Source organism: Garra rufa, chromosome 22 (genome assembly GCF_049309525.1).
Source record: "Garra rufa chromosome 22, GarRuf1.0, whole genome shotgun sequence".
NCBI classification, from domain to species: Eukaryota; Metazoa; Chordata; class Actinopteri; order Cypriniformes; family Cyprinidae; genus Garra; species Garra rufa.
In genome coordinates this window covers 30,008,042-30,026,374 of record NC_133382.1, presented here as the reverse complement: position 1 = coordinate 30,026,374, position 18,333 = coordinate 30,008,042, and the positions used below count along the sequence as shown (strand labels likewise).

General features: G+C 41.3%; 1 protein-coding gene across 1 annotated transcript in view; it reads right to left on the bottom strand.

Annotated features, from left to right (window-relative positions):
- Nucleotides 1-18,333, bottom strand: part of LOC141298428 (protein sidekick-2-like) — an 80,167-nt gene that overhangs the window by 26,067 nt on the left and 35,767 nt on the right. Inside the window, 6 exon segments of the mRNA XM_073828951.1 lie at nucleotides 6,641-6,779; nucleotides 10,346-10,486; nucleotides 10,586-10,750; nucleotides 13,158-13,283; nucleotides 13,375-13,536; nucleotides 15,530-15,667. Coding sequence (XP_073685052.1) covers nucleotides 6,641-6,779; nucleotides 10,346-10,486; nucleotides 10,586-10,750; nucleotides 13,158-13,283; nucleotides 13,375-13,536; nucleotides 15,530-15,667 — 871 coding nt within the window.

The following is an 18,333-nucleotide window of genomic DNA, read 5'->3' as shown; positions in this document are numbered from 1 at the left end:
CGGTCTCATATGAAGCAACCCCAGCGGCGTTACCGCGGCCGCAGCTGCCATATGCCCCAGGAGCCTCTGAAAAGTTTTTAGAGGAACCGCTGTCTTGTGCCTGAATAAATCTAGACATCTCAGCACCGACTGAGCGCGCTCGTTGGTGAGACGGGCTGTCATGGAGACCGAGTCCAGCTCCACACCGAGAAAAGAGATCCTCTGCACTGGGGAGAGTTTGCTCTTTTCTCGGTTGACCTGAAGGCCCAGGCGGCTGAGGTGCTGAAGCACCAGGTCCCTCTGGTCGCATAGCACCTCTCGAGAGTGGGCTAACAGAAGCCAGTCGTCGAGATAGTTGAGGATGCGGAAACCTGACAGCCAAAGAGGGGCCAGGGCCGCTTCCGCAACCTTGGTGAAAACGCGAGGAGAGAGGGACAGGCCGAATGGGAGAACTTTGTACTGGTATGCTCGACCCTCGAACGCAAACCGAAGAAAGGGCCTGTGGCGAGGAAGAATCGAGACATGGAAGTACGCGTCCTTCAGGTCGATGGCTGCAAACCAATCCTGGGGACGAATGCATGTGAGCATGCGCTTCGTCGTGAGCATCTTGAACGGCAGCCTGAGAAGGGACCGATTCAGGACTCTGAGATCCAGGATGGGTCTTAACCCACCACTCTTTTTGGGCACGATGAAGTAGGGACTGTAAAACCCTGACCTCATCTCGGCTGGAGGGACAAGCTCGATCGCATCCTTCGCCAGTAGGACTGCGACCTCTGCACGCAGGACAGCGGCGTGGGTGTCTGAGTGGACACGAGTGTGAAGGACACCTCTGTACCTGGGCGGAGCTTTGGCGAACTGAATCGCATAGCCGAGACGTACCGTCCGTATCAACCACCGCGAGGGGCTGGGGAGCTGAAGCCAGGCCCCCAAGCGCCTCGACAGGGGTGTCAAGGGAACGTTGACCGACGTGACCGTGGTGGGGCAGCCTAGGGGGGGAACAGGAAGGGGAGACAAGCTGCTCTGAGCAGGGCCTACCTTCTTCCCAGGTTCCCGCGCTGGCGAAAGACAGCTCCGAGTCCGGCTCCGAGAGGGCATCCTGGTGCCGCCCGGAACGGGAACACGGGGCCGAGGCCCCGGAGGTGAAGGAAATTGCTCTTTTATTGAAGTTGTGGGTACCGCCGACCCGTGGGCCGGCGGCAGCGTTAAAGTGCACAACAACCCCCGGCCCTCCAGCGGGAGCGGGGACGTAGATGTTCTCGTCCCCTGAAGAACAAACTTCTCCACCTCCGGGTTGCCCGCGTCAGGGACGTTTCGCGGCTCTTTTGCGGGTGTTCTTTGCAGGTCCCTGAGAGGCGGGCGGCGCCGCACCCCCGCGGCCGGCTCGACGTCGGGCCGTCTCCTTCTTGGGTTCAGCAGGCGACGGAGCAGGTTTGGTGGGGGCCGCGGGGGGGCGCCCTCGGCGACGAGCGGGGGGAGGCTGAGCCACCGGCGGCGGGATGGGTTTAGACTCGCGGCGGGGCAAGATGTGTTGAATGGCCTCCCGCTGCTTCTGGACTGCCGAGAACTGCTGGGCAAAGTCCTCGACAGTGTCGCCGAATAGGCCACTCTGGGAGATAGGAGCGTCAAGAAAGCGAGCCTTGTCGACGTCTGCCATCTGGGCCAGAGTGAGCCATAGGTGTCGCTCCTGGACCACGGCTGTGGACATCACCTGACCAAGGGAACGCGCCGTGACCTTCGTCGCCCGTAGGGCGAAGTCGGTGGCGGCGCGGAGTTCTTCCATAACCCCCTGGTCGGGACCACCCTCGTGCAGCTGTTTCAGGGCCTGGGCCTGATACACTTGGAGGATCGCCATAGCATGCAGGGCGGTGGCGGCCTGTCCAGCGGCGTGGTAAACGCGGCCCGCAAGGGCGGACGAGCGCTCGCACGCCCTGGACGGGAGATGCGGACGATCCCTCCAGGTGGCAGCGCCGCGTGGGCACAAGTGCACCGCCACAGCGCGCTCGACCCGGGGAATCGCCGCATACCCCCTGGCTGCCCCGCCATCGAGGGTGGCGAGGGGAGAGGAGCTGGGGCGGGGCCGTGATGAGAAGGGGGCCCGCCAGGATCTAGTCAGCTCCTCGTGCAGCTCCGGGAAGAATGGGACCGAGGGGGGGCGAGGTGGAGCCGCGGGGGCCCTCCCCAGGAACCAATCATCCAGCCTAGAAGGATCGGCCGGGGGCGCCTGGGGCACCTCCAAACCGATCCCCCTGGCGGCCCGGAGGAGCATAGTCGATAGCTCGACGTCCACCTCAGACGGAGCGGCCACCTCTGGAGGGGGCCGCGCCGCCGAAGCGTCCGCCTCGCCAACCGACTCTCCCTCTGATGCTGCGGTCGACATCTCATCCTCCGCAGGAGCACCGAAGGAGACGCTCAGCCCGCTGGGCGGGGAAGCGTACTGCTCCGGGAACTCGACGGGACCACGCTGTGTGACAGAAGACCGCAGGGCTTTCTGGGCCGGCGGTGCGTTCTGCACGGTGACAGTTAAGTCCCCCCCGCGTCTCGCCGCGGTGGCCGAAAAGCATTGACGGCTTAACGACAGACCGCGAGAGGAAGGCGGGGGGAGCCGCCTCGCGAACGAGCGGCGGGACTTCAGCGTGCTCATGGTCATGCATTCGCAATGAATGCATTCACCATCCATGAACGCTGCCTCAGCGTGCTCACTCCCCAAACACGTGAGGCAGTGATCATGTCCGTCCGCAGGAGGGAGGAAACTACCGCATCCTGAAGCGCACGGCCGAAAAGCCATTCTGAAAAGAACGTCTTGCGGCCGCGAGAAATTGCTCTTTTAGCTCCCGGTCTGCCCAGGGAAAAAGCCGCGGGGCGGCTGTGCACTCAACGGGACTTTCTCGCTGGAATGCAGTGCGGCTGTAATGGCCGTGAAAACGGCAGCCCGCAGGAGATCGCTGACGGCCGCCAAACAGAAAGCTCTTTTAGTCTTGGCAGCACGTCAGGAGAGAGAGCAGGAACTCTTTTTGAAGAACTCTTTGTAGTTTTGTCTAGAAGTCTCGTAGAGAGAAAACAGCAGGCTCAACATCAGACGGATCTGAAGCGAAGAAGCTGTCTGACTGGCGCATGACGTCGCTATTTATACCCGTATGTACGGGGCGTGGCGCGTCATGCAAATGCCACTCGCCAATTTTCATTGGCCTTTTGTATAAGGCTCAGAGATGATTGGATTCTAAGCGAATTCCCATGTAACGTCGAAGTGATTCGACTGAAGGGGAACAAATGCTGTACTCTGTACCCAAACTTTTCCTCCGATTGTGTTTGAGAAACCACAGACGTGCAATGACAGACAGTCAGAAGAAACTTAAAAGAAAGCCCCGCTTTTAGATCTAAAATCACAGACTTCCTTCTCAGCAGGAAGTCTTTGAATCCTGCCAGTATCTTGAGAAGAGAAGCTCTCTGTATTGTGCAACTTGAGCTATGCAATGTCATAACTATTGAGGTTATAACAGCAAGACTGCATGCTTGAACCAGATCTCTGCAGTGGGCATACATCAACGGTCTTTGATACTTGCTCCTGTCACTTCTCGAAGATTTTCCTGAGGTTCCTCATTCACTTTCCTGATCCTCTCAGCCGGTGAGCCCACAATCTAAGTCGGGCTCTGTAGAGCCTCCACCCGAGAGAGAACAAAGCCTGTGGAACTTCATCTGCACATTCCTCCCACACCTCTCTCTAATCTGCAGCCAGAGGAAAGAGCCTGGCATCCCCTCAAAGACCAGAGGACCTTTGATCCTCCTCAAGGTGACCCAGGATGAAGGAAAGCAGAGGCTAAGAACTAAGGAGTGATAATAGGGCTGATTTCTCAAATGGGATTGGATCTACACACCTGGCGCACCTGGAAACATGGCTACAGGTGTAAGCACATATTCATGACATTGCTTGGCTATTCTCAAAATTTAACACACTGCATGAAATAAAATGTGACCCTGGAACACAAAATTATTTGGGTATACAGTCAAGCCTGAAATTATTCACACCCCTGGCAAATTCTGACTTAAAGTTACTTTTATTCAACCAAGTTTTTTTTTTTTTTTGACACAGGCTTCTCCCAAAGGTAATAAGACGATGTACAAGAGGCATCATTGTGGAAAAAATATCTCTCAGCTTTTATTTACATTTGAACAAAAAGTGGCATGTCCAAAATTATTCATACCCAATAGAAATGCCTTTATTGGCTATTACGGCAATCAAATGCTTCCTATAATTGCTGACCAGCTTTTTACATGTCTCCACTGGTATTTTTGCCCATTCATCTTTAGCAATAAGCTCCAACTCTTTCAGGTAGGAGGGTCTCCTTGCCATCACCTTGATCTTTAGCTCCCTCCACAGATTCTCATTTGGATTTAAGTCAGGACTCTGGCTGGGTCACTGTAAAACGTTAATGTTTTTTTTCTGCTAACCATTTCTTCACCCCTTTTGCTGGTCGTTGTCATGCTGAAATGTCCACTGGTGCCCAAGGCTAAGTTTCTCTGCAGACTGCCTGATGTTGTTGTTGATAATTTTGATGTATTGCTCCTTTTTCATGGTGCTGTTTACTGTGATTAGGTTCCCTGCTCCACGGCTGAAAAACACCCCCAAAACATTAGGTTCCCACCACCATGTTTGACAGTGGGGATGGTGTTCTTAGGGTTGAAGGCTTCTCCTTTTTTACACCAAATGAAGGCTACATCATTGTGGCCAAACAATTAAATTTTAGTTTTATCTGACCATGAAACAAAAGACCAGAAGTCTTCTTCTTTGTCCAGAAGAGCATTTGCAAAGGCCAAGCGGCCTTTTGTGTGCCTTATCTGGAGAAGTGGAGTCCTCCTTGGTCTGCATCCGTGGAACCCAGCGGTGTGCAGTGTCCGTTGGACTGTCTGCCTTGAGATGTTGCCACCAGCAGAGCCCAGATTCATCAGGATGGCCTTGGTGGTGATCCTTGGATTCTTTTTTACCTCTCTCACTATCCTCCTGGCCAGCACAGGTGTCACTTTTGCCTTCCGACCACGTCCTCTGAGATTTTTCACAGTGCGGAACGTCTTGTATTTTTTAATAATACTTTGCACTGTTGCCACTGGAACTTCAAAACATTTAGATATGGTCTTATAGCTCTTTCCTGACTTGTGAGCAGCCACAATGCGTAGCCGCAGGTCCTCAGTGAGCTCCTTTGTCTTAGCCATGACTGTCCACAAACCAACAGCAGACAGCTTCTGTTTATCACCTGTTGAGTTGATTAAAACAGCTGTTCCCAATGAATCAGGGTAATTAGGATGCTTTAAAACACTTAGGACTATTTGGAATGGTATAGAACTTTGAATTTTCCTACAGACATGTCATTTTGGACATGCCACTTTTTGTTAAAATGTAAATAAAAGCTGATAAATATTTTTTTCCACACTGATGCCTCTTGTACATCGTCTTATTTAGGGATGCACCGATACGAATCGGCCGATCACTTGCGCGTTTTGTCAGTAAAGCCGGTAAACAACGGCTGTGTGTAGTATATACGACTCAACGTGAAATCACGCACCTGATGGCATTTACCGCTGATTACAGAACCGGCTTTACTGACAAAACGCGCAAGTGATCGGCCGATATGGATCGGTGCATCCCTAGTCTTATTATATTTTTGGAGAAGCCTGTGTCATTTCCAGTCAAAAAACTTGCTGGTTGAATAAAAGTAACTTTAAGTCAGAATTTGCCACCGGTAAGAATAATTTCGGGCTTGACTGTATTTGTAGCAATAGCCAAAAATACACTGTATGGGTTCTTTTATGCCAAAAATCATTAGGATATTAAATAAAGATGTTTGATGAAGATTTTTTGTAAATTTCCTATTGTAAATATATCAAAAAAATAGTTGTATCTCTGCCAAATATTAACAAACAATCCTAACAAACCATACATCAATAAAAAGCTTATTTATTCAGCTTTCAGATAATGTATAAATCTCAATTTAAAAAAAAAACTTATGACTTTGTGGCTTTAAATTTGTTAAATAAACCAGCAAATTCATATTTTCATCAAATAAATAGCCATAAAGCATACTTTTACCTGTAGAAGTATATGTTTTGTGCATATATTTTAAAACAGTCCCATTTCAGAAAGAACGGTGGCAGTATAGGTAAGGTCATGAACCAAAATCTGTTATTGCACTTAGCCTGTGACTTGTCAGAGAGAAATGGTCTCATTAGTGGAAACAGAAACTTTTTATATTGAGTTTTATGATGGAAAGTAGGATCTTAAGAAGGTAGAGCCATTTGGTAATCCCATCAGTCTTTCCATGATGAATGAGAAACTCCTAAATTTTGGGCTATTTTTGCCTCATTATTGCCACGTGGTTGAAGCTTTATGGGAATTTAATAGTTCTATGTGCAAAGCACAAAATAAGCACATATGATAATTGATTTACTACTTCATATAAAATTACCCAACCTATTGGGCAAAGTGACAGGTGAACATTAGCGTATTAAATTGCAGCTATTGCTATACTTAGACTGAGTGATTTTTTTGTTATGCCCATTCCATTTGTAATGCGAAACTCAGTATCTGACATATTTCAGCTTGAAAACCTGCATGCTTATATTAAAAACCTTGAAAACTGAGACCTTTTCACTAAGAGAAACTTTTACTCACCTGGTGTAGACGCCGTTTTTGCGGCAGAAGGAATTTTTGACAGACAGTCGTCGATTGTTTAGTTCCAGGGCAGGGAAGCGGCTCTCGTCCAGGCTGACCATCTCTCCATGTGTCAATGCATTGCAGTTGGAATTGTTGCCTGTATAGATTAGATTTGGAGACATTAAGAGATGATTAAGATGCAGATGTGATCAATTTTAATCTGCTAAATTAAAATGAAACATAAATTAATTTTGTTATGGGGTCGGTCATAATAATAGGATGCAAAGCCACCAAAACCACACGGCCATAAATCGAATAATCTCTAAACTTTTGCTATTTTTGGAGCTGAACGCCCTCATTAAGATAAAACGGTTTTGGGCTGGCAGGTGGTGTTGTGTGTTGGAGTGTGTTTTTGTGTGGAAGCAAAAAGTGGGCCTCTCATGCTCTCTCAGTTTGTTTAACATGTTTAGTGACCCACATGACTGTGTCCCACCCCTCCGTACTGTTGTGGTCTGCTTGCTCTTACTACAGAAATGCTGACCACACACTTACACACACATACCACACTGATGATGTCACAGCAACAACAATGCTGTTTCATTCATCATGCCTTTCCCTGAATGACCCTTTGAGACACAAACACACACACACACACACACACACACACACACACACACACACACACACACACACACACACACACACACACACACACACACACACACACACACACACACACAGATAGAACGATAGACAAATAGAATGATAGACAGATAGAATAATAGAAAGAATGACAGATAGACAGAAAAATATATAGATATATAGACAGAATGATAGAACAACAGATATATAGCTAGTTATAGACAGAGAACGATAGATAGAATGATAGATAGAATGATAGATAGGTAGACAGAACAATAGATAGATAGAGAGACAGATAGATAGAACGATAGATATATAGCTAGTTATAGATAGAAGGATAGATAGGTAAACAGAATGATAGATAGAACGACATAGACAGATAGATAGATAAACAGAATGTCAGAACAACAGATATTTACAGTAGCTAGTTATAGATAGAACGATAGATAGAATGATAGATATATAGCTAGTTATAGACAGAACGATAGATAGGTAAACAGAATGATAGAACGATAGATAGAACGAGATAGACAGATAGATAGATAGATAGATAGATAGATAGATAGATAGATAGATAGATAGATAGATAGATAGACAGACAGACAGACAGAACAATAGATATACACTCCTGAACAAAATCTTAAGACCGGGGAAGCATTGCACATTTTACGCATTTCGCGCTGGTGGATCATAACAGGATTGTAAGTACTGCTTCAAAATGCCAAAAGAAGAAACAGGAGGAAGACACAAAAAATAGAGAGTAGGCAATTTATTGAAAACTGCATTTAAACTCAAACAGGCTGTTCATCAGCTGATCAAAAGTTTAAGACCATAGCCCAAAAATAAACCCACAACAGAACTAAAAGTGTCAAAAAGGACTCAGTAGTGAGTAGCCCCACCGTTCTTGTTGATCACTTCAAACACTCGCTTCGGCATGCTTGATGTGACTGTTTCCTGGAGGCTTCTGGGAACGTTGCTCCATGTGGTGAAGATGGCTTCACGAAGGGCATCCACGGTCTGGAACTGACGTCCGTTTTTGTAAACTTCTCTTGCCATCCATCCCCAAATGTTTTCAATGGGATTTAGATCAGGGGAACATGCAGGATGGTCCAAAAGAGCAACGTTATTCTCCTGGAAGAAGTCTTTCGTCAGGCGGGCGTTGTGAATTGCAGCGTTGTCCTGTTGAAAGACCCAGTCATTACCGCACAGACGGGGACCCTCAGTCAAGAGGGATGCCCGCTGCAACAGATCCACATAGCCAGCCGCCGTTTGACGCCCCTGCACAACCTGAAGCTCCATTTTCCCATTGAAGGAAAAAGCACCCCAGATCATGATGGAGCCTCCTCCACTGTGCCGCGTAGAAAACATCTCTGGTGGGATCTCCTTGTCATGCCAGTAACGTTGGAAGCCATCAGGACCATCCAGATTAAATTTTTTCTCATCAGAGAATAAAACTTTCTTCCATCTTTCAATGTCCCATGTTTGGTGCTCCCTTGCAAATTCCAAACGGGCAAGTTTGTGGCGTTGGAGGAGAAGTGGCCTTTGAAGACGTTTCTTGTTCTTGAAGCCCTTCTCTCGCAGATGACGTCTTATGGTTATTGGGCTGCAGTCAGCATCAGTAAGGGCCTTAATTTGGGTCGAGGATCGACCTGTGTCTTCACGGACAACTCGTCGGATCCTGCGGCTCAGTGCAGGTGAAATTTTTTTGGGTCTACCACTTGACTTTTTTTGTCCCATAACTCTCAGGATCTTTTAAGAAATGTAAAATGACTGTCTTACTGCGTCCAACCTCGGCTGCGATGGCGCGCTGCGAGAGGCCTTGCTTGTGCAGCTCAACAATCCTGCCACGTTCAAAGAGAGAAAGCCTTTTTGCCTTTGCCATCAGGAGATCATGACAGTGTGACTGCCTGAAGAACAATGACATGAAAGCCATATTTTTGTGCAGATTTTACCTTTTTATGGCTGTGGTCTTAAACTTTTGATCAGCTGATGAACAGCCTGTTTGAGTTTAAATGCCGTTTTCAATAAATTGCCTATTTTCTATTTTTTGTCTCTTGCTCCCGTTTCTTCTTTTGGCATTTTGAAGCAGTACTTACAACCCGGTTATGATCCACCAGCGTAAAATGCGAATACTTGCAATGTTTCCCCCGGTCTTAAGATTTTGTTCAGGAGTGTATAGCTAGTTATAGACAGAAGGATAGATAGGTAAACAGAATGACAGAATGATAGATAGAACGACATAGACAGATAGATAGATAAACAGAATGTCAGAACAACAGATATTTAGCTAGTTATAGATAGATAGATAGAATGACTGATATGTAGACAAAACAATAGAATGATAGACAGATAGAATGACAGATATATAGCTAGTTATAGATAGACAGACAGACAGATAGACAGATAGATATAGATAGATAGATAGATAGACAGCTAGATAGACAGACAGACAGATAGAATAATAGAATGATATATAGCTTGTTATAGATAGATAGAACGATAGGTAGACAGAATGATAGAATGATAGAACAATAGATAGAACAAGATAGACAGATAGATAAACAGAATGACAGAACAACAGATATTTAGCTAGTTATAGATAGAACGATAGATAGCATGACTGATATGTAGACAAAACAATAGAATGATAGACACAGAATGATAGAATGACAGATATATAGCTAGTTATAGATTGACAGACAGACAGATAGACAGATAGATATAGATAGATAGATAGACAGACAGATAGACAGATAGATAGATAGATAGATAGATAGATAGATAGATAGATAGATAGACAGATAGACAGATAGATAGATAGATAGATAGATAGACAGATAGATAGACAGACAGACAGACAGATAGATAGATAGATAGATAGATAGATAGATAGATAGATAGATAGACAGATAGATAGACAGATAGATAGATAGATAGATAGATAGATAGATAGATAGATAGATAGATAGATAGATAGATAGATAGATAGATAGATAGATAGATAGATAGAGAGACAGATAGATAGAGAGACAGATAGATAGATAGACAGATAGATAGACAGACAGATAGATAGTCACATACTTGAGTCAGATTTCTTGGCGTATTTCTTGCTCTGTCCTCTGATGATGAGGATGAAAACTAGAAGCAGGATGAAAATGAGGCCGACCAGAGCCACCACAACCAGAAACCACCATTCCTCATAGAACGGAGCCACTTTTTGTGCTGGAATTAAAAATAAATGCATATTACATTAGAAGAATCAACTTTAATGTGGTTTCAGATTGATCTTCACTTTTTCTATCTTAGAGGGTTTGAACTAACCTGATATAGACGGTGATGGCTGGCTTGGAGACCCATAGCCATAATCATTCACCCCGATGACCCGGAAGTCATAGCTGACTCCCTGTTTCAAGATATCCATGTTGAAGGTGTATGACGTCACTTCCTTGGGAATGTCCTTTATTAGGATGTCCCACAAGCCTTCATCTGGAACATTTTTTGAGAAAGAAAAATATACTATACATACTACTTAGACATACTGTGCCTTTAAGAATGCACTGCCAGCAACTGTCAAGAGCTAATAATTCAGAGGTCAGACTTCATCAAATAAAACTTCATCACAATGTCATTCCAGCTTTGTCTAATGTGTTTAATGTGCTACCAAAACCCCAAGTGCGTTCAGAAGCAGTGCAAAGAAAGAGAAAATGTAAAGCTGATGTCATGTGCCAGACCTGCTAGAGAAATTACAGGGTGAGATCTTCAGGGCAAAGAGTGAAAATAATATTCCACTTCATGAACGGCATGTAAAGACGGCCTGGCACACATCACACTAATGCATGGGTCTTTAACACAGAAACACAATTTCTTTAAATCAATCCCATCTGCTCCTCCCCAGAACTCACTGTTTTCTCTCATTCGAGCACGGTTTCTCCTTTTTTACTGAGGAAATCTGATCTGCTTTGTCTCAATTGGAGCGCTCACATCAATATATCTCCCTCGTCGGACTCAAGCTGCCGTCAGCATCTTTTTCTTTGACTGAGGCATATGGAATTGCTCTCATTGTTTGGGAGAATTTGTATCTAGGAGTTTGGTTGAATGAATCTGCTGCTAAGCGTAGGCCTTAAAGTCAGAGATGCTGCATGCTTGATGTGGGTTTACTTATTTTCTTGAAAACAAGTCAGTTTGCTCTTCTAAATCAGAAAATATTGAACTGTTTTTCACTGTAAATTAAAACATACTGAATTAAGTATAGCAAATTTCTGTTCAATATCTATTTGTGTTTTATTTTAGTCACTTTTTATGGGTAGCTAGATGGGGAGTGGAAACGGGACACGCTGCAAATTGAGTTCAAGTCAGCTTTTTTCTGAATGATTACCAAGACTTTATAGAAGGCTGCACAGTTAAGGGAAAAAATATAACATCTATCTTTCTGATAAAAACTGATCAAATGTGATTAAAAACCAACCAAACAAACAAACAAGCAAACAAAAACCCTACTAACCGAAGCCATTTTAAGATGATTTTGGCCAAATGGCTGAAATATCATAAAAACCTCTATTAATGTGATTTCATGATTAAATCGATGTGGTGTGTTCTGTGTGAGGTAACAATAGCACAAAGTTTGGTGTCAATTTATCAAAAATGCAGTCTGGCAGAAACATTTTTTTGTCTATCAACACAAAATCCCAAGTTTTGTCAGCAAAGTCTGAAGTTGATCTGACTCAATTTTGGTGAAAATCAGACCAACAGTCTAGAAGGAGTTTGAAAAAGCAGGTTTTTAACAAAAATAAAAATCTCAGAAAGTTCGGCCAACTATGGCAAAATTGGCATCTCTGTTCTCGGCATGACCCAAGTGATAACATTATTGGAGGTTTATCACTTTTGACCAAACCAATAGGTGGCACTGTTACTAAATTGATGTTGAGTGGTCAGCCTGAGGTGACAGTTTGGCGTCAATTTGTCAAAGCTTTGCAGAGATAGTCTCAGATGCAGTTTGCCATCATTCCAGCAAATTCATTCATGCATTAAATGACAACCATTTTGTATATCGACACGAAATCCAAAACTTTTTGCCAGCATGGTCTGAAGATGATCTGAGCCAAATTTGGTGAAAATCAGACAAACAGTCTAGGAGGAGTTCAAAAAAGTAGGTTTTCAAAATAAATTAAAATGGCGGCCAGGACCTTCGGTCGACTATGGCAAAATTAATATCAATGTTCTTGGCATGACCCAAGAAATATTTTGAGAGAAATAGTTTAATCACTATAGGCTAATGTAATGAAAAGTTATAAGCATTTTTGTAAATTTCATTATTAATGGTTATTAAATGTTTTATCACTTTTGACCAAAGGGTGGCGCAGTTACCAAGTTGATGTGGAGTAATCAGTGTGAGGTGACAATGGTACATACGAAGTTTGGGGTCATGCTGAGAACATAGATATCAATTTTCATCAACAATCTGTCCGCCTCTTTAATTTATGTTGAAAACCTACTTTTTTGAACTCCTCCTAGGTTAATGGTCTGATTTTCACCAAATTTGGCTCTCATAGCTTTATGACATAACATTATGGTTGAACCATTGATGTCACATGAACTATTTTAACAATGCCCTTACTACCTTTCTGAGCCTTGAACGTAGCAGTTGCGTTGCTGGTCAGAATGCTCTTGGATTTCATTAAAAATATCTTAATTTGCGTTCTTAAGATGAACCAAGGACTTACAGGTTTGAAACAACATAAGGGTGAGCAATAAATGACAGAATTTTCATTTGTGGATGAACTATCCCTTTAATTTTCAACTGTTAAAGCACCAAACTTCTCTGCAAATGGTTGGTTTGAGTTGCATTCCAAATGCAAGTTATAAAAGCAAAGGAGTGATTTGTGTGTGATCTCACCTGAGGGTCTGGCCTCAATAACATAGCGGGTGATAGGTGCTCGCCCAGGATCCCCATTGGTCCAGTGGATGGTGAGGGCGGAGCCATATCGAGAGATGAAGGGCTCACCGGGAGGGCCCGGGGCTCCTGATCACAAAGAAGCAATGGGGTTACATGAACTTGCTGAAGCTGACTAGCTGAAATTGTATGGATGCATGGAGAATGCATGCAGACAGACCTTCTCCAGGTCCTGTGGTGATGTTGGCCTCCACCTCTGGACCGTAGGTGAAGGTTTTAGCACGAATGCGGAAGTTGTACGTGACACCATCCGCCAGGTCTTTGATTTTCAGCCACAGGGGGGCGTTCCCCTTCACGTCCACCGTCACGATCTTACTGACGCCTGGGGGGGAGGGGGAGTGAAGACAGTCGACACAGGCCACTGAGGACTCTAGACAGACACACTACTTTTAGTTCAGGCAACAGGAGCTCAACACACACTCACACGTGGGTGTAGATCTCATTTCAGCAATATTGTTGGCCCCTGAATAATGATCGCAAGGTCCAAAATTAACACTCATTTGCCAAATGTGAGCAAAACGGCTTTGGACAGTTTATACGAATTTGGCTGGTAATTTTATTAGGATTTTTTTTTTTTTTTTTTATAATTTAAGTAACTGTATTATTTGTGTAGTGTTTAATTTGAGTTAAAAGAATGATAATTTGATGCACATCATACATTTTTCTAATAACTTTCCAAAGTGAATATACTGTATTATAATCAGTAGTTTGAACACTGAACTCGTGAAGTTTTCTCCAAAACTCCATATATCGAAACCAAGCAGAGAATAGTTTATCTTTGTTAATGTTACCTAAACCTATTAAAATATTTTTTAAAACTGAAATTAAGCTAATATAAAATATAAATATTACATTAAAAATTTAACTAAATTAACTAAAATTAAAATAAAATGTTATTTAAAAAAGCAATTAAACAAAGGTAGATAGAACTATTAAACAATAACTAATCAAAATGACAATAAAAATAATAAAAAACAATAAGCATAAGTTGTGACAGGTGCTGTTTCAACAGACAATAGTTTTTTTGTTAATGTTAATTAACTATTAAATTTAATTAAATTAAATTTAAATTTAATATTAAATTTATTAATTTTAAATAAAGCTAATATAAAATATAAATATTAGATAAAAAGGTTTAACTTAAAAAATAATTAATTAATTACCAAATTACCTCAAATTAATACTAAAATGTAATAAAAAATATATATACAAAATTACATAAAGATAAAAAACGAATGAAAACAACAATAAAAATGACAATAATAAAAAAGGAGTTGTGACAGGTGCAGTTTTAACAGAGAATCGTTTATCTTTGTCAATGTTAACTAAAACTAATCATGTTTTAAATTGAAATAAAGCTCATATAAAATATTAATATTGGATAAAGTCTTAAATTATAAATTAAATCATTGAAATTAACTAAATTAACTAAAAAATTAAATTGAAATGACAATAAAAATTACAAAAACAATAAAAATGAGTTTTTTTTATTGAAATACAGCTAATATAAAATAAATATTAAAATAATATAAAATATAAAATAAATATTGGAAAAAAATCCAACTTAAAAATGACAACTAAAATTAAACAAAATTGTGATTTAAAATTCAATTCAACAAAATTAAATAAAGATAAATAGAAATTTTAAACAAAATGACAAAAGCATATAACAAAATAACTAAAACTAAATTAAAATTAAAACCAAAAATACAGAAAGATAATTTAAAATATTAATAAATACTACAATAGTCTACAAATGTAAGTGTTACCACAAAATTATGTGCTCTTTATCATAATTAAGTAAGGAAAAACAGCTAAATGTTTTACATAAAAGCTAAATTATTCAAAAGCAGAAATATTTTTTAAGATAATATAATGCAAAATACAGTTTTCAAAATACAGGCAGTTAAAATATTAATGGACTGTAACTTTTTAATTAATTAATTTAATGGATTGTTGTGGCAAATGTTAATTGTGGACCCTGACTCATTATAATATTCACAATTTGATGTTAGCACAATTCTGGAAGGAAAGTGTCTTCGTGGGCCCAACACCCCTGCTTAAAAATAAACACAGGCACACACACACACACACACACACACACACACACACACACACACACACACACACACACACACACACACACACACACACACACACACACACTCTATTGTCTGTGTGTTTTATTATTAATGTACTACATCAGTAAAATCAGTTATCTGGTCAATGCTAGTAAGGTGTTAGAAAAAGCAACTACTCTGAAGCTAAAGGTGTTGAGTTATACACAAAATCTGAGAAACAAGAATAGCACTGACCATCAACAGGCATGCAGGGCTCGTAGATAAGTCTGTAACCCTCAATGATGCCGTTAGGGAAGACAGGCTCGCCCCACGACACGTTGACAGAGGTGGTGGTGAGCTCACTGAAATGGATGAAACTGGGAGCGCTGGGAGCTGAAAGAGAAAACGTGCTAATCAGAATAGACCACGACAGACAGTCTCGATGGCTTAAATGTCTCCCTTTCCTGGAATTGAGACTTTAAACCCTTCTTGGAACAAAAAACAGCTACAACAAAATTACCTGTCATTCTGTGCCTGTTTCTATCTCTGGGGGGAAAACGAAAAAAGAGCAGACATAATATAGAGACAAATCTTTTTAGACGAAGAAGAGGAGGACAGACACAGCTTGTGAGAAGATTGTCAGCCTCTTGCTGATTTATTGTACTGCCTCCGCTTTGTGTTTCAGCTCCACAGCTGGAGACAAAACCATTTAATGCCAGTCAAAGTGTTTTTTGGAAGAGTAATTCATGATATCAACAATAACTGTCAAGTTATTATATGTGGTTGCAACCACAAGCAAAAACAATCCTCTTTAGTATGTCAGCAGTACTTCAACCACACACAATAAATGGTTTTAACTGCATGCTAAACAATTTTTCGCAACCTATTTTAATGTTTTTAATTGAACCATCCAACAAAACTCCAAATCCAGTCAGCAAGTTTTAATTCATTAAATGCTCTGATGTTACAAAAGCTAATTTGTTAGCTTGATTAAAACCGATGAGTCTTTTTCCCTTATTCTTGTTTTTTGATTTTGCTAATATTTTTTCTGAAGAAAGATAGACATGTATAGTGATGAGCCAACATATTAAATGCCATGTATGAATATTTACTGAGTAATCCACTATTTTGTAGGTCAAAATGGCAATTTTCACCTGAGATTCAGAGTCAAACTACAGGGGGGGTAACAATAACTTCAGAAAGATGTCAGCATAATAATGTTATTTTTACACAGAGATTGGTAGGTCCGTTAGTAAACTTTAGCAATCTTTGTTGCATTATATGCCAATGGTGACCATTCAAAAATGGGGAAACAGCACTTTTCAAGTTTTTCTCAAAAATTTGAATGCCTGTAATTCAAGAAGTATTAAAGATATATTAATGCCATTTTAGATATTGGGTCTTAACAAACTTTCCTTTTGAGATCTTTAGTTTTAATGCCCTATGAGATTTAGTTCCAGTGATATTGGGATTTCAATATGGCTCCAGGAGTAAATTGTTAAAATATACATTTTCAGTTGTCAAAAAACAAATGTGGGTCAGTTTAGAATTTTTTTTTTTTTTTTTTAAATAGGGGAATGTCTGAAGAACAAATAATGTTCAAACTAGAGATGTATCTAGTTTCCTTCTGTCAAGACAACTCCATTAAACATACCTGTCTGAGTGCGATAAATAATCTTTTTCCAAAGTTTGCGTGCCTACGACTCAAGAAGTATTAAAGATATCTTAATGCACCTTTAGATTTTGGGTCTTAGCAAACTTTCCTCTTGGTATCTTTATTTTTAATGCTCTGTGAGATTTGGTTCCAGTGATATTGGGATTTCAATATGGCTCCAGAATTAAATAGTGAAAATACACACTTTCAGTGGTCAAAAAACAAATGTGGGTCAGCCTACAAAAATATGATACTTCTTTTTTTAAAGAGGAATGTCTGAAGAACAAATAATGTTGAAACTAGAGATGTATCTTGTTTCCTTCTGTCAAGACAACTGCATTAAATATACCTGTCTGAGTGCCATAAATAGTCTTTTTCCAAAGTTTGCATGCCTATGACTCAAGAAGTATTAAAGGTATTGCAATATGATTTTAGATTCTGGTTGTTAATAAACTTTTCTTTTGGAATCTTACATTTCAAGGCCCTACATTATTCAGTCACAGAGATATGAGGATCTCAATGAGGCTCCACATCCAAATTTGTTCAATATTATCCATTTTCAGTGGTCGAAAACCAAATGTTGGTCACTTTGTGTACAGCTGATAATTATTTTATTTAAAGATCGATGTCTGAAAAAGAAATAATGTTGAAATTAGAATTGTATCCTTTTTCCCTCTATTCCCTCTATTTTCCTCCAACTAAAGTTTTTTAAATTTGGTGGATTTGACACAGAACGGCCCTTCTTAAAAAGAACCAGTTCAGAAGAATCATTCACTTGAGAATCAGATTATACACTTTTGTCGTATTTGTCACACCATCTTTTCTTCATAAGAAAAAGTTTCCATTCCATTCAATTTTAAGGCTTCAAAATATTTGTTTCATATTTACTCATATGAAATGTGTAGACACGTTACTTGGCTCCTCGTCTTTCCCCTTCTTGAATTTTATTAGCACAGAGAGTGCAAAAAAAAAAAAAAAAAAACCCACACATGACAAAACAGTCTGAAAAGCTATTTCATCCATCAACTAATTTTGACACTGAAGCTAAACACGACCAACTTTATAATATCAGTTGACAAATACGGTCACTTCTGTGGCAATCGAATGAAAAGCATATTTCATGCAGACTCCAGGGAAACATCTCATCCAGAAAAAGAGAGAACAATCTAGAGACTGTGTCCCACAGACGCTCTGAGCCGTGAGCCAACTCACAGGCACGCCGAATGAAAACCACAAGGCTGAATAAGGCAGAAATTACTCTGCTTCATCAGACTGAACCCTATACACACAAACAAATGCAGATAGCAGATTTACTGATTAGAAGCAAAGGATAACTTGTTGAGTTCTTGATATTTTTTGGCCGGATTTCAGCAGCGGTTCACATTCCAGAAGGTCTTGGACACAT